We start from the raw sequence: 14,563 nt of genomic DNA, 5'->3' as shown, positions 1-14,563 counted from the left end.
TGTGTGTGTGTGTGTGTATATGTGTATATGTGTGTGTGTGTGTGTGTGTGTGTGTGTGTGTGTGTGTGTGTGTGTGTGTGTGTGTAAATATGTCCTAGCAAAGGTACATATGTCTGAGCGGTTAGGGTGCTGGCTTGGGATCCCAGGATCCTGGGTTCGAATCCCAGTCGATCGCTGAATTAATGCCAGGGGGGTTGACTCAGCCTGTCATCCTTCCGAGGTCGGCAAATTGAGTACCAGCTTGCTGGGATGAATGATCCCGGTGTGTACCCCGACTTAGAATAGGTACACCGTATCCCTGCGCATCGTAAGAGGCGACAAAAGGTTTGCGTCAGGAAGGGCATCCGGCCATAAAAACATCGCCTCAAACAGGGGGACCCATGATTGTCATGGGGCCCGCAAGGCTAACCCCCGCCATAGCGGGGAAAAATGGCCTTAAAACGATCATTCATTCATTCAATCACTTATTTCCGAAGGAACTGTGTGCCTTGTGTCTGGTGTGTGCCACCATTTTGTCGAATGAACATTCAGATTAATTTGTTGTCCCTGCATAGTCATGTTTTTTTTTTTAACTTTGATAAGTAGTGCAGGATTAGCCGTGGCTGGCACACTGACTTACAGAAACCTCTCAACCTGAACCTCTTAAGAATCGCTTTAAGTTGGCTGCCTTTGGGTAAAAGCCGAGTGTGGATGCGGTAGCCATCGGCAATGTGAAGTGTTACGTTCAATACAAAGTGCTGCCTTATACGTGACACTCTTCTCTTTTCTGTCCTGATGCACTCTGGTGCTGGTTATGTTTATTTCAAGACCTTTATCCCCTTCTAACCCTCTGGAATTCCTCTTGCTGCACATTCTTCTTCAAATCCATCTAATGTTTGTCTGTGTGATGATGACTCCATCTACACCTCTTCCGCTAACTTAGCCCAACTAATTGAAACCCACCCAAACTTTCTCTTTCTCACATGTGACGTTTTTATTTGTCACAATTCCAGTTAGCTGTGAGTTGGCACGACAATATAATCAGCCATGGAATTTCGACTAAGGACCTCTGTGAATTTGTGGGCCTGACCCAATCTGTAATTACTTCTGAACCTGCATCTCTGCTATTGGTGCGGTCTCCTTGCTGAACTGTTCCTCATCTTCCCCAGTTCACCCCTCTGAAATGTTATTTGAAAGTTCATATCTCTTTATCTTATATTATTAGAGTTAAAGCAATGCTTCAGAGTCTGGATATTCACTCAGGCCACCTGGCAGGGATTGTGCAATCTACCTTCTTCCTTCTTGCAAAAAGATCAGTCTTCCATTTCCTGTGCATTTACCATTTACTATTGACTTTGCCTGGGAAGGTTTACACAAAAATCTGTTCTCTTCTGCACATATTTATTCTTTCTCAGCTGCAACTATCATATCCATCTTCTTAATACTGCGTCGAGGCAGTGGCTAGCAATCGATTTGCTTCGTCATGGAATCCTAATCTGACAGAGAGCAACCTTGGGTCATTTTGCAAGGCTTGCAACAAGTTTGTCTATCCCCAAACTAGCCAAAAAACATCTAGCTATTCATTAAAATGAACTTTCAACCTGTCTTCTTTGTCAAAGCTCCAATAGCCCCTCGCTCAGTCTGCCTCTTGTCCAATCATCCCGTACCTCACCTTGTGTCACTTCACAGCTGAGTGCGCGCTCGAGCCAAATGTGAATTGTTTGCGTTTGCCCACCAAGCTCATGTACTCACATACGGAAGAGTTCAAAAGCAGATCCTTTAAACTACAAGCCAGTATGTTTACTTTACTTTACTTTATAAGTAAAGTCAAGGGATCCATCATTGTAGCTGACATCAAATGTTTTCTTTGCTCAAATGTCCTGGTCTCCATTCGTCAGTTTGGATTTCAACCTTGTCGTTCGACATTGGAGATGCTGCTGCTTCTATCTCAACACTGCATAGAGGCCATGAATCTCCAACAAGATGTCAGGTCTATGGACGTATGCCATGCCTCTAACAGTGCAGACCCTGTTCTGCTTTCCAAATGTTCTGAATGCGGCCTCCAAAGCCACCTTCTTTCCTAAGTTGCTGATGATTTCCACTCATGTTGTCAGCATGTAATCCTTTCATCTCTTCTCCCAATGGAGTGCTCCAAAGCGGTGAACACGTCTGGAAAACCTGTTGATATAGAGCTGAAATTTTGCATTTTAATTGTTCAATCTCACATCCATCTGTACCAAATCTGTGAGGGTGAGGTTTTATGAGTGTGTTAATTTCATTCACATTGTGAAATTGCATTTGTATGGGGTTGATGTGGAGGGGAGGAAGGGGAGAGTGAGGTGGAGAGAGAGAGAGAGAGAGAGGGAGGGAGAGAGAGAGAGGGAGAGAGAGAGGGAGAGAGAGAGGGAGAGAGGTAGAGAGGGAGGGAGGCAGAGAGAGGGAGGGAGGCAGAGAGAGGGAGGGAGGCAGAGAGAGGGAGGGAGGCAGAGAGAGGGAGGGAGGGAGGCAGAGAGAGGGAGGGAGGGAGGCAGAGAGGCAGAGAGAGAGAGAGAGAGAGAGGGAGGGAGGGAGGCAGAGAGGCAGAGAGAGAGAGAGAGGGAGGGAGGGAGGCAGAGAGGCAGAGAGAGGGAGGGAGGGAGGGAGGCAGAGAGAGAGGGAGGGAGGGAGGCGGAGAGAGGGAGGGAGGCAGAGAGAGGGAGGGAGGTGGAGAGAGGGAGGTAGAGGGAGGGAGGGAGGCAGAGAGAGGGAGGGAGGCAGAGAGAGGGAAGGAGGCAGAGAGAGGGAGGGAGGCAGAGAGAGGGAGGGAGGCAGAGAGAGGGAGGGAGGCAGAGAGAGGGAGGGAGGCAGAGAGAGGGAGGGAGGCAGAGAGAGGGAGGGAGGCAGAGAGAGGGAGGGAGGCAGAGAGAGACAGAGATAGAGCTCGGTTTTGTTTTTGTGTAGATGAGGGTGACACTGATTGGCAACCTTTCTTTAAGATAGTAAGCGACCATTCGGGAAAGAGTTAACGAGAAGATGAGAAGACAAACATTGCATTGCTCATTTAGAGTACCTGTTCTCTGATGCAGATAGCTGACCTAACTGATACCTTTTGATCTGATCATGGTAAAGAAGGCAACATGGGCGAAATGAACCATTGTGGGAATATTGTGCAAAACGGTCTAATTCAAGACGTTTAGATCCATATAGATGAGGCTGACATTAATTGTCAAATAATTGTGATATGGCAAGGTGTAAGCGGTATTCATTATACTTGTACCCTTCTCGACCCACCTATGGTGGGAAATGTGCTGTGGCACATTCTTGAAAATGCACTTTGTAATTTTTGAAAGAAATTTTATTGATCACAACACCTCATACTCCATATCATAAGGAAACAAATTATTGTAATACTGGCTAGCACCAAAGGTGGCGCTATTTCCTCCACATGTCAATTTTGGAGTTTTGGTGACGTCCACATTTGCTCCATTATAGTAAATCTTTGGAAGAATTGTCGAGAAAACATGGTCGTGAAAAGTTTATGATATTTTGTGTTCTTCCACTTTTCCCTTCCAAATTAGGCACAACGAGGTATACACTTGGACAAACCCCAGCTGTTGTGTGCACAACGTCATTATTGGCAGACTGTGGATTGAACAATATGGCTGCATGGAAATTGTCAACCACAGGTGAGGGCCATGTCAAAAGTAGTCCTGCCTATTAATTGTTTTTAAAAGCATGGTGTACTTGGAGTCGGGAATAGCAATGGGTTTCACCTTTTGGACAATGCTTTTTGGGTTGGAGGGATGAGTTTGTTAACTTCACATTTTCCAATGTAACGAATAGTTTTCAGTAACTGCATGCATGTCGGCTTGTACATATCAGAACAATATGTGATGTGCCCTGACAAAATGAGTCAGACGTCCCATTGAGCATTTATCTTTCAGTTTGCAAAAAATGAGACTCCTGGTCACAAATTACCATTTTCCAGTTTTAGATCAATTAAACCCCTCCACTTTCTCTCCGTGCAAGTTTTATTGCCGAACATATTCACTCACAGTTTGAGGTGTGATTTGCCGGAGGTAGGTAGTGGTAAAAAAGAAAGACCAATTACGCAACCCAGGAAATTATAGATTTTTGCTTCAAAAAATCCACATCTCATGTATTGCTGGAAAGTGACATCCTCAGGAATCTTCTTTAGGTCGTTTTATGAATAGTCATCGAGTTGTTACCCCACTACCAGGGTGGGAAATAATGTATGCAAAACGACCTTGTTGCTTGAGATGACTTCAGCATTACTGCATAGTGACACCTAATTCGCTCTTAGCAATCACGTTATTGTTAGCAATAACAATTTGTTATTGCTATTGTTAGCAATAACGTTATTGTTAGCAACGTTATTGTTAGCAATATTGTCACTTAGCAATAGCCTGGTGTTGGCTTAGCGGTTAGGGTGCCGGCTTGGGATCCTAGGATCCTGGGTTCGAATTCCGGTCGATCGCTGAATTAACGCCAGGGGGGTTGACTCAGCCTGTCATCCTTCCGAGGTCGGCAAATTGAGTACCAGCTTGCTGGGATGAATGATCACGGTGTGTACCCCGATTTAGAATAGGTAGACGGTATCCCTGCGCATCGAAGAGCGTGACCAAGGGTTGGCGTCAGGAAGGGCATCCGGCCATAAAAAAAACATTGCCTCAAAAAGGGAACCATGATTGTCATGGGACTCGCAAGGCTAACCCCCACTCTAGCGGGGAAAAATGGCCTTAAAACTTTCATTCATATATTCATTCATTCATTCAATCACGTGGTCCAGAACATAATCGCATCGTCTGTAGCTAGTGCCATTGCTTGAGGGTTTGGAATTGTTTTTCCTCATTAAATCAATTTTCAAATGCTCTTGGCATTGGGCATCTAAGCGAACACCACAATAACTGCTGTGTTGTTAAAAAAATGTCACGGCAAGCCCTGCGATGGCCCCTGTTGTGAATGTGGTCAGAAATTGTAACCTTCAATTCCGTTCCACGGAGGAGGAATGGCGTGAGTTTATCGCCGGTTACTTTGCCGATTCCTCGCCATCCAGCAATGAAATGTGCAATGACGGATGTGACAATAATGAAGTCCCTGATGAAATGTTGATACTAATATAGACAGGCCTGCCAAAGAGAGTCGCGATGAGGAAGGAACCAATGGAGCTTTTTGCAGCCTACCATTTCTGTGCATTAAAGGTTATAAATATAAAAGAATAAATATTTAACATGAAATGGAGAAAAATGTAGTATTGTGATGTTTTGAAAAGCATTAAAAGTAAAGCGATCATCTCATTATGGGCAGATTAAATTTCTGTGGAATTATGCGATTTCAGAACGTCTAAGTATTTCCCGAACCATCAGAATGATCCTAATTTAATATGGAAGAGTGCAAGGGAAGATGTTTTTTTTGTGTGTTCTGGAAATTTATTGTATATATTTTGTTTTGGATTTTTTTTCCATTGAAGGGAAGTACACTACTCACAATAAGTTAGGTATATTGGCAGGTTCTTCGGTGTGGTTGATTTTGTGTATTAATTATGTTGAAAAAAGTTGTTGGTCCTAATTCTATGGTTATTAATGAGTATGAAAAAACACAGCATTCTTGATTTCAATACCCTAACCCTAACCCCTACAAAAAAAAATAAACTCACTCCCACAATATCCCTAACTTATTGTGAGTAGTGTATTATTAAGCAACTTTCATTGTCGTATAACCATTTTTGTGTTCCTTTAAAAATTTAGTTGGTGTCTGTTGGAATTCCAATGAGAAATTTTGCGGGAGTGGAATATGGCTTCGTACTCATGTTTTCCAGTACTGGAGAGCGATGCTGTATTACTTTTAAGCCTTGTGGCTTGTTTGGAAAGGAGCTGCACAAGCTGGAAGGATACGTCCAGGACAAAAGGCATGATATAACGTGTGAAAAGTTGGCATTGACATCGATATTACTTGCGTGAATAGTATGTGCATTTTGTGTTTGTACAATTCCGTAATCACATGACTGAGCACATTGCAGGATTGAAACGCGCAGCTATACTTGTGGGCTCGCTCACCAATGAACTGTCTAGTGGGAACAGAGTGCAAGAACGCTTATTCAAACTGAAAAAAACTTTGAAAAATAACAGACTAGTTTAGCTCAAAACTCCATCATCCGCAGGTCAGCGATAGGCTGGGAAATTGAGTGCCAGTAGACCCCCTGAAATATAAATGACAGCAGGTGTGGGGAGGTAGGGAAATGTTAATTGGAACAAGAACTGTAAGTGGAGCATGAGTGAAATCTTTTTAGCAGAAGTGTGGGTGTGCAAAGAAAATTGGAAGTGTGCATCTGAAGTGCTATGCAGAACTTCAGTGCTTTGGGTATAGTTGCTTTCCAGAGTTTGGGGCAGTGTACGGCAAGTTAGATTGGAAGGCTACTAATTAGGAACACGAGTTTGAGCAGAACAAAATGTGGCCAGTGGGAGTGGTCAGCACTGTGGGGCGAATACGGACACTGGAACGGGTTATGATCGGATTTTTTATTTTTTACTTATGGGGATGATTTTTTAAAAGGGTATTGTGTGATTGGAATCAAACTATAATGAGCAATCAAAGATTGCATATCCTCATATGGGCTTTTTTGTGGTTGTAGAGTACATATTTTATAGATGTACTCGCCTTACAATTGCACCATACATACTTTAAAGAGGTACTCCCATTCTAATTGTACATACTTTATGGAGGTACTCCCATTCTAATTGTACATACTTTATAGACGTACCGTAAAACTTCGACTATAACGCGCCCCTGTATATAACGCGCACCCCCAACTTGGACTTTTGTCACGGCGTAAAAATCTATAGACCTTTATATAATACGCACCCCGATTTCAGCACTCAAATTTTAAAAATATCGACGTAAAACATATTATTACATCTGTCAAAAACAGCGAAGTCCATCTCAACCACGACTGTTGGCCATGATTTCGTAATAGTTGAACAGAGCGGCACGAATGAAAGAATATCACGGCAGGTGAAGGAACTAAATTTACGACAGTCGTAAATCTTATCAATCACGATGTTAAGTTGTGATTTAAAAAAACAAAAAAAAAAACACCTTTAGAGGCCATTTCCCCCCGCAAGCGGGGGTTGGCCTTTTTCGGGGACCGTGGTTGTTGTTTTTTGGTCCCCTTTTTTGAAGCAATGTTTTACGGCCGGATGCCCTTCCTGTCGCCAACCCTTTTTGTCGCCTTTTTTACGACAAACAGGGAATTACCAGTGAACTGGTACTCAAAGTTGTGATTGCACAAAGTTTAAACATAGCAGCGCATATTAAACTAGAGAGGTTCCAGGGAATCTGAACTCAACTGGTCTATATCAATATAGTTAGAATATGCATAGTAGAACCACAAACTATATAGTTTATATGTGCTAAAAATACATGACAAAAATTGATTTTTCAATATGGCCGCCCTGCCGCGCCCATTTTTGGGCGTGCTACGCCCAAATGCAATCCCAAACTAGTTTATGTCTTAAAGATGCTGCATAACAAGTTTCATTAAAATTAATCAATATTTGTGACTTTTAGAGCGTAGACGTCGAATTGTTTACAGACGACAGAGACAGAGACAGAGACAGACAGACAGACGGACGATGGACACTGGGTGTCAACAAAAACTCAGCTGGACATAGTCCAGTTGAGTTAATAAATGGAATAAGTCAGATTAATTAAGATTAATAATTAATTAACCATGAGTTATCGATGACGATCATACACCGCGGCTCAAAAACTAAACATTGTTCGATACGCTGAAGATCATGGCAACAGAGGCGCTGGGCGGGAATTCGACGGAATATCTGAGGTGAACATCAGACTATCGAGGCGACAGAAGGAGCGTCTGCAGTCGCTCCCACGAAGCAAAATGGCCGAATGGCGTCACGCGGCCGCCCAATCCGAGCTCGAGGCCAAACTGCTCGATTGGGTCACAGATCGTCGGCAACAAGGCGGTGACGTCAGCATTTTGGAGGTGCGTGTGAAAGCCGTCATGCTTGTGAAGATGCTGCCAAACATGGTCACCTTCAAGGCGTTTTTATATTCAAGGTGTATACAGATTATATATTCTACTAAATATATTAAACATTTAGCTATTCTTTGTTGTTGTTCTTTGAGTATTGAGACTTCCGTTTTCGAAGACGTCCTCGATGATTGTTTCAATCTGAAAAAACTTACAAAAAAATTAGACCTATGTATAATATGCAATTACGCACCTCTAACTTTAAAAAGATTTTTGGGTAAAAAAAAGTGTGCATTATAGTCTAAGTTTTACGGTACTCGCATTCTAATTGTACATACTTTAAAGACATACTCGCATTCTAAATGTACATACTTTATAGACGTACTCCCATTCTAATTGTACATACTTTATAGACGTACTCACATTGTAATTGTACATACTGTTATGAATTTGGTAATGCAACATCTAGAGCTAGGTAGATCTGAATAGGTAGGTATTCGGCTGTCGTGACAGGGACTCTACATGTAATAAGTTCTTGATGTTTAGGCGGTTGTCGGGGTAAGATGTATGAGTGTGGATCTACCTGGAGATTCGAGCGTTAAATAGTGAGGGATTAATGGTAACGCCCTGTGAGTCTCACCTAGTAATCAAACCTTTGTCCATTATGGCACTGCAAACCACATAAACATTAGTTAGGTCCTTAGCGCAACATTAAATAATTCCTTTCCCTGACAAGGACTCCGTATTAAATGGACACAACCAGGCCAAAAACACCGCCACGGCTGGCCGCCACCGTGTACACCTCCAAAGGCCTACAAACCGGGCCGGCACGTGTTATGCCAGGACCGCAGGGTCGCGTAACGGGGGAGATGTTAGGAGTCGCATGCCGTAGAGGGCGTGACCGGCGAGTTGGGACCATATGATTGGCTGAGGAGTGCGCCAAGGGGACGTCATCGGGGAGAGATATATGCGACGGTCGGACGCCATTTTCGCCAGTTGAGTCTCTCTGAGTTCGCCAGTTGAGTTGAGTTGCGATCTGATCTCGAGTCGTCCCAGTTCGTTGAACAGTTGAGTAGAGCGTCCCAGTTCGGTACCGGAGTGGCAGTTGAGAGAAGTGAGAGCTCGTGGCAGTTGACGGTTCGTGCCATTTTCTACAGTTCGTGACCACAGCTCGTTGCAGTTGGCAGTTGGCACTCGGCACTCAGCAGTTGGCAGTTGGCACTTGGTTTTGGTTGCTTCGTGCAGCCCTGCGTTGGACCGACGAGGCCTGGTGGCGCTTGGAGGCGGAGGCAGAGGGCCGTGGAACTTGGAGCGAGGTGTGCGATCGGGCCGAAAGGAGCGGTGTTGGACGGCAGCCACAAGGACGACAAAGACAGATAAGCCCGAATCCGCGTACACTGTACACGACGTGACTTGTTATTTTCGTATTAATCTCCCTCGTTTGTGTTTGATATCAGTCGTGTGGGGACGTCCCGATTTAGTTATTAGTATTACCGGCGCGTGCTTTTTCACTGGCTTTACTTTTAATAATAAATCCTTATATTATTTTCTGTACATATTTGAACGCAGTTTCCTGGGTGTTTCATTTTAATAGATAAGGCTGCGGAGCCTTCGCTGCGTCCCGCCATTTCGCGCGTTGGTGTTGAACGTGAGTCCGCCATTGAGTGTTCGCCTCGGGAGTTAAAGTCTCGCAAATCGGTCATCCGTACTCTGTGGTGTTAATCACGGTTACGCGACAAGTGGTGTCAGGAGTGGGATTTGAACCCGTCGGACAAATTTTTTTTTTGTCCGCGGCGAGACATCGACACGGTCGGGCGTACATTGCGTCCGACGTTCGAACGCAAAATTTGTATAGGCGAGGCGGAGAAATTTAATAATCAATTGGGCATACGGAGCGCGATATCGCGTCTTCGTCAAATTTAAATTGTGTTTTTGGTATTAAAATAAATACGCGCGCGGGAAACAATCTTCCGGAAAGCGGATGTCGGAAATTGACGAGATGGAAGTACGCAGCGAGGCCTCCGTCAGCGTCGGGAGTGAGCCGGAAATGGGGGATAAGGAGGATAGCGTTGGAACTTTCCCCGCCGCTGGGACGGCCCCGATAGATCTCCAGACCATAGTAAATTTAATAAATGCTCAGAGGGCCGATAGTGAGCGATTGGAGAACCAAATGGGGGTAATGAGGGACGAAGCGAGGGGTACCGGTGAGAAGTTAGACAAGAAAATTGGGAAGTTAGACAAAAATTTTGAGGGGTTAGACAACGGGATAAAAGAGGTGAAAAATGGGTTAATGGGGGTAGAAAATAGAATGGCTGCCCAGGAGAATCAGATAGAGGGAGTGAAAAATGGGTTAGAGGGGTTAGAAAACAGTATGGAAGGAAAAATTGGGGAAATGGCACAGCAGCTGGGGGAACGAATTGATGGCATAGAAGGGAGAGTGCAAAACCAAATTACGGACAGACTGGGGAAATTTGAGGGTAAAGTAGAAACTCAAATGGGGGCACAGGAGAAGCCAAAGGTGGCAAAAATTGAATCGGAACGGGGGGAAGCTAGATTGGGAACAGGAGAGAGTACGGCCCATGCAGATGTGCACGGGGCTCAGGAGCCGGGAATGGCAAAATTGGGAATTGCACAGGGAATGGCAATTGAAGTAAATGGGGAGACCGCAGGTCCACAGGTGGATGGGGAATGTCCACAGGTGGATGGGGAATGTCCACAGGTGGATGGGGAATGTGTACAGGTAGAGGGGGAATGCCTGCAGGTAAACGTGGAGTGTCCACAGGTGAGCGGGGAAGGAAATTTGGAATGTGAGAGTTGTAATGGGGAATGTTTCCCACATTCTGGCCTGGTTGTTTATCGGGACCGTGTGGATGTCACAACACCCCAACCGGGGGATGAATTTGGAATTGTGCAGCACCAGGGCGGTGGTGCGGAGCAAGAGGGGGTAGAGTTTTTGGGGGTCCATGCAATGGAGCCGGACCAGGTATTTATTGGGGATATTGATCAAAGCCTGGCGGGGCCAGGAATGATTTGTAATGATGAGGATGATTTGATCCAGCGGCTGGAGACCTGTGACAGTCCCATGGAGGTAGAGCTTGTTCAGGCCCAAAGGAGCCTGGGTGAAGAGGTGAGTTGGTCCGAGGAGGTGGTTGGAATGACCGAGGGGACGCTCACTGTACACTGCTATTTGGAAACAGAGGCTCCAAAATTGGACAACCAGTTGGGGGAGTGTGTTGGCTCCGGGCTGGATTTGGATCTTGGAGGATCGGGAGATAGAGCTTCTGGAGATTTGGTCCCTGTAGGGAATTTGGATCAACTGCAGGGAGGGGCAGAACAACCGGTGGTAGAGGTTGTTCCCTGCAGCTGCGGGTTGGCAATGGGAATGAAAATTTGTAAAATAAAATGTAAAATAAAATTACAATGGGAAATTGATTTGGAGCAGCCATGGTGGGGATTGGTCCCCGGGCTGCGGGATTTGGACATGGAGAGGTCATGGGTGATGGCCTCGGGCAAAAGTTGCCCCTTTCAAAATTTGGGTATGCCGGCCAGCTGGGGGGCTGTGATGGCGAGATTTGGACGTGGGGTCCAGCCTTGGGTGTCGAGGTACGACCTGGGTCCCACGGGGGGTCTGGTGGAGTGTGGCGTCCCTTGTCCGTCGGGGCGCCGTCCGAGCTGGTGGCTCGGGCCGGCAGGGTCACCGGACCCTGGTGGGGGTTAAGACCTCCAGAGGGGTCCGAGGTGGTTTCTCAAGTCTGGGTTGGCATTTATTGAGGACCACTAGGGGGAGGTGTTGTGGGTCGCGCTTTGGTGGTGGCACTGCGGACGGCCAGCTTGGGCCTGATGTAGTGATCACCCGGGCATGCGACCTGACACCCTCTCCCTGAGACTTTGGGACAACTGGCATGTGATGACCTGCCATGCCGTGTTGGTCGATGGACGCGGGTCAAACCGAATGGACAGGGATGGAGATAGCCTGCCGGACAACCATTGGGGCATCTGTGGAACGTGATGGTGTGAGTGACCTTCCACAGATGCTCCGTTGTGATTTATGGACTCTCGGGTTGGGAAGAGAGCCATGGGGATGTGAATCGGGAGATGTGTAACGAGCCGAGCATATGGGCCATGCTCGGCTGGCATGTGTATGGCAAAGCATCCTTCTTTGGTGAGGTTAGTAAAAGGTGACAAATGTTTGGCATGGGTAATCTGTGGGTTAGATGCAAATTTAAGGGTGGATTGTGAAATGCCATGGTGGACACTGTATAGTGACGCCATTATTGATCCAGGTGTGTAGACCAAAGTGTTGGAGGCTGTGATGAAATTAATAGGGTAGCAAGACACAGCTTTCAACTGGTTGCGGGGGCAACTGTGCTGATATTTGGGACGCGGGATGATGGGGATGTAGTTGTGTAGCCTGAGGGTCAACGTGGTGCTGTGCGTGTCCGAGGTGTGTGGACCATGTGTTCTGGGTGGGTCTCCTGGTGGAGCATGGCTGTTGACTGGACCTTGGTGTGGTCAAGTGTGGGTGAGCACTGGGGGGCTGCAGTTCTGTAGTCGGACTGGGGGATGATGGGGAGGTGCAGGGGACGTGGCTGTAGGGATGCCACGCACTGCGACCGTGCCCCCCAGGGCCGAGGTTGTGTGTGCGGTAGTGTGTGTTGTGGCAGCAAGTGCTCACCACATTGGCCAGCTGGGGCTGCTGCAGCTGTGTTCCTCGCAGGGGGGCCGAAGGATGGATGGTGGGTCGCACCCTTATGGACACTCATGGGCCATGTTGGCGTTTTGACTGCTCACCTTGTCCCGGTGACCCTTGCACGGTAGAGGTGCAGAGCTGTCGTGGCCATAGGTAGTTGTGTAGTGATGATCACCGTTGGATGCGGATCCACATACCTGCCAGTGCAGTGGGGACAAAAGAGAAATTTGGAAGGATTTGGTAGGCCCAATGTGAAATTTTGGGAATTGTATGGGTGGATTGCACTTTGAACCTGACCAACCTGCAACTACCTGCACTTAAGGTGAGTGCTTTGAGGAGTACTGTCCCAGGCTTCAGGACTTGCTTTGGGAAATTGGGGACATGTAAATTGGAGTTGGGAGGCGGGTGAGAGTGATGACATGGCCGGTGAGGGGATGGAATGGGAGCCACAGTGTCCTGTGGGTGGCGTATGTTTTTGTGTTGTGGTTCTGTGTTTTGATGTGGTTGTGAGAATGGAACCTGGAGAGTGAGTGATGATTATTGGAGATAATGAAGGGTGATAATTGTGCTTTTTGGAAATGTGCTAATGGAAATGTGTAAGGATTCAATGATTCGAACTGTGAATGGGATTTCACATTGCAGGACCATGGCAAGCCTTGTAACACCTTTTACAACATCTATGAATTGTACTGAATTGTGCTGAGTTGTGTGGAGAATTGAATGGCAGTGGGGGAGGAAGTGTGTTTTGGGGTCTTGTGGGTGGGGAAGGTGTGTGTGTCCGCAGGTACAGAGCAAGCTCTGAGGAGCGATGCCTGCGGGCCCCCCTCTGCGGCAATTACCCCTGGCAGCCGGTGGTAACTGGAAATTGGAGCTCGTCGGTGGAGGGTCTGGTTGGGCGCCGCGGGGTGAGGAAGTCCCCCGGTGACCCGTGTTGCTGCGTGAAAGCAGGAGGCAAAGGAGCCTGGTGTGTGTGGAGACCCTCACCGGCGAGGTAACGGCGGAAAGGGGCTGTTGGGCTGTCATGGGGCCAAGAGGTAAAGGGGGGGGGGGCAATGAATTTGTAAGTCGGTTGACTTGTTTTTGGGACTGCGGGCACCACAGCCTGATGCGCCCCCACCATCTTTTGTGCGGTACCTCCCCGCTGCCTAGTTGAGGAATGCACACACACGTGAATGACATCAATGCCATGGTCCTGCAGGGGGTGTATTGGGAATAAGTGCTTTGTTGATTTTTGCAATGCCTTGATGACCTATGGAATGAGAATGAGTGGTTAAGGGGTCTGTGTAGCATGAATGTGGGCGAAATCCACCGAGCCGTGTCACTCACCTGTAACATCTGGACAGGGCCCGAGGAAATTTAGGGGGATGCATTGGGGATGGCCCCGCAGGTAAGGTTGAGTCTTGTGGCATCCACCGGGGGACGCGGTCTGTAGACCGGGGTATGTACAAAGGTTAGAGTTTTGAGTTTTGGAAAGATGGTTAAGTTTTGTGGTTAAGTTAGTGTTGTGTGTTGTTGTTTCCTCCCTCCCCAGGAACAACGAAGAAGATGTACATACTTGCATGATGGTTAAGGGGTTCAGCATGTTAAGGAAGTGTAGGTAGGTAGTCCGACTCACTTCCCACAGCCCTTCCTGATTTATTTCATAGGTTAATTAAGTGTGTGACAGTAAGTGTTAAGGCTGGAATGGTAGCCCTGCGGTGAACCTTGCAGGAGCTACGGTTCCAGGGGGGGGGCTGTGTTATGAATTTGGTAATGCAACATCTAGAGCTAGGTAGATCTGAATAGGTAGGTATTCGGCTGTCGTGACAGGGACTCTACATGTAATAAGTTCTTGATGTTTAGGCGGTTGTCGGGGTAAGATGTATGAGTGTGGATCTACCTGGAGATTCGAGCGTTAAATA

At 46.8% G+C, this 14,563-nt stretch overlaps 1 protein-coding gene across 3 annotated transcripts in view; it reads left to right on the top strand.

The window, feature by feature from the left end:
* LOC137423706 (oxysterol-binding protein-related protein 2) overlaps positions 1-14,563 on the top strand; it is a 243,015-nt gene that overhangs the window by 209,644 nt on the left and 18,808 nt on the right. For all 3 annotated transcript variants that reach the window (XM_068111142.2, XM_068111141.2, XM_068111140.2), the window contains 2 exons: positions 3,537-3,644; positions 5,798-5,887. In XM_068111142.2, the coding sequence (XP_067967243.1) occupies positions 3,537-3,644; positions 5,798-5,887 (198 nt within the window). The remainder of the gene's footprint in view (positions 1-3,536; positions 3,645-5,797; positions 5,888-14,563) is intronic.

Source organism: Myxine glutinosa, chromosome 3 (assembly GCF_964187855.1).
Source record: "Myxine glutinosa chromosome 3, kmMyxGlut1.1, whole genome shotgun sequence".
Taxonomy (NCBI): Eukaryota; Metazoa; Chordata; class Myxini; order Myxiniformes; family Myxinidae; genus Myxine; species Myxine glutinosa.
Note: the sequence above shows the minus strand (reverse complement) of the source record. Positions and strands in the feature narration are given on the sequence as shown.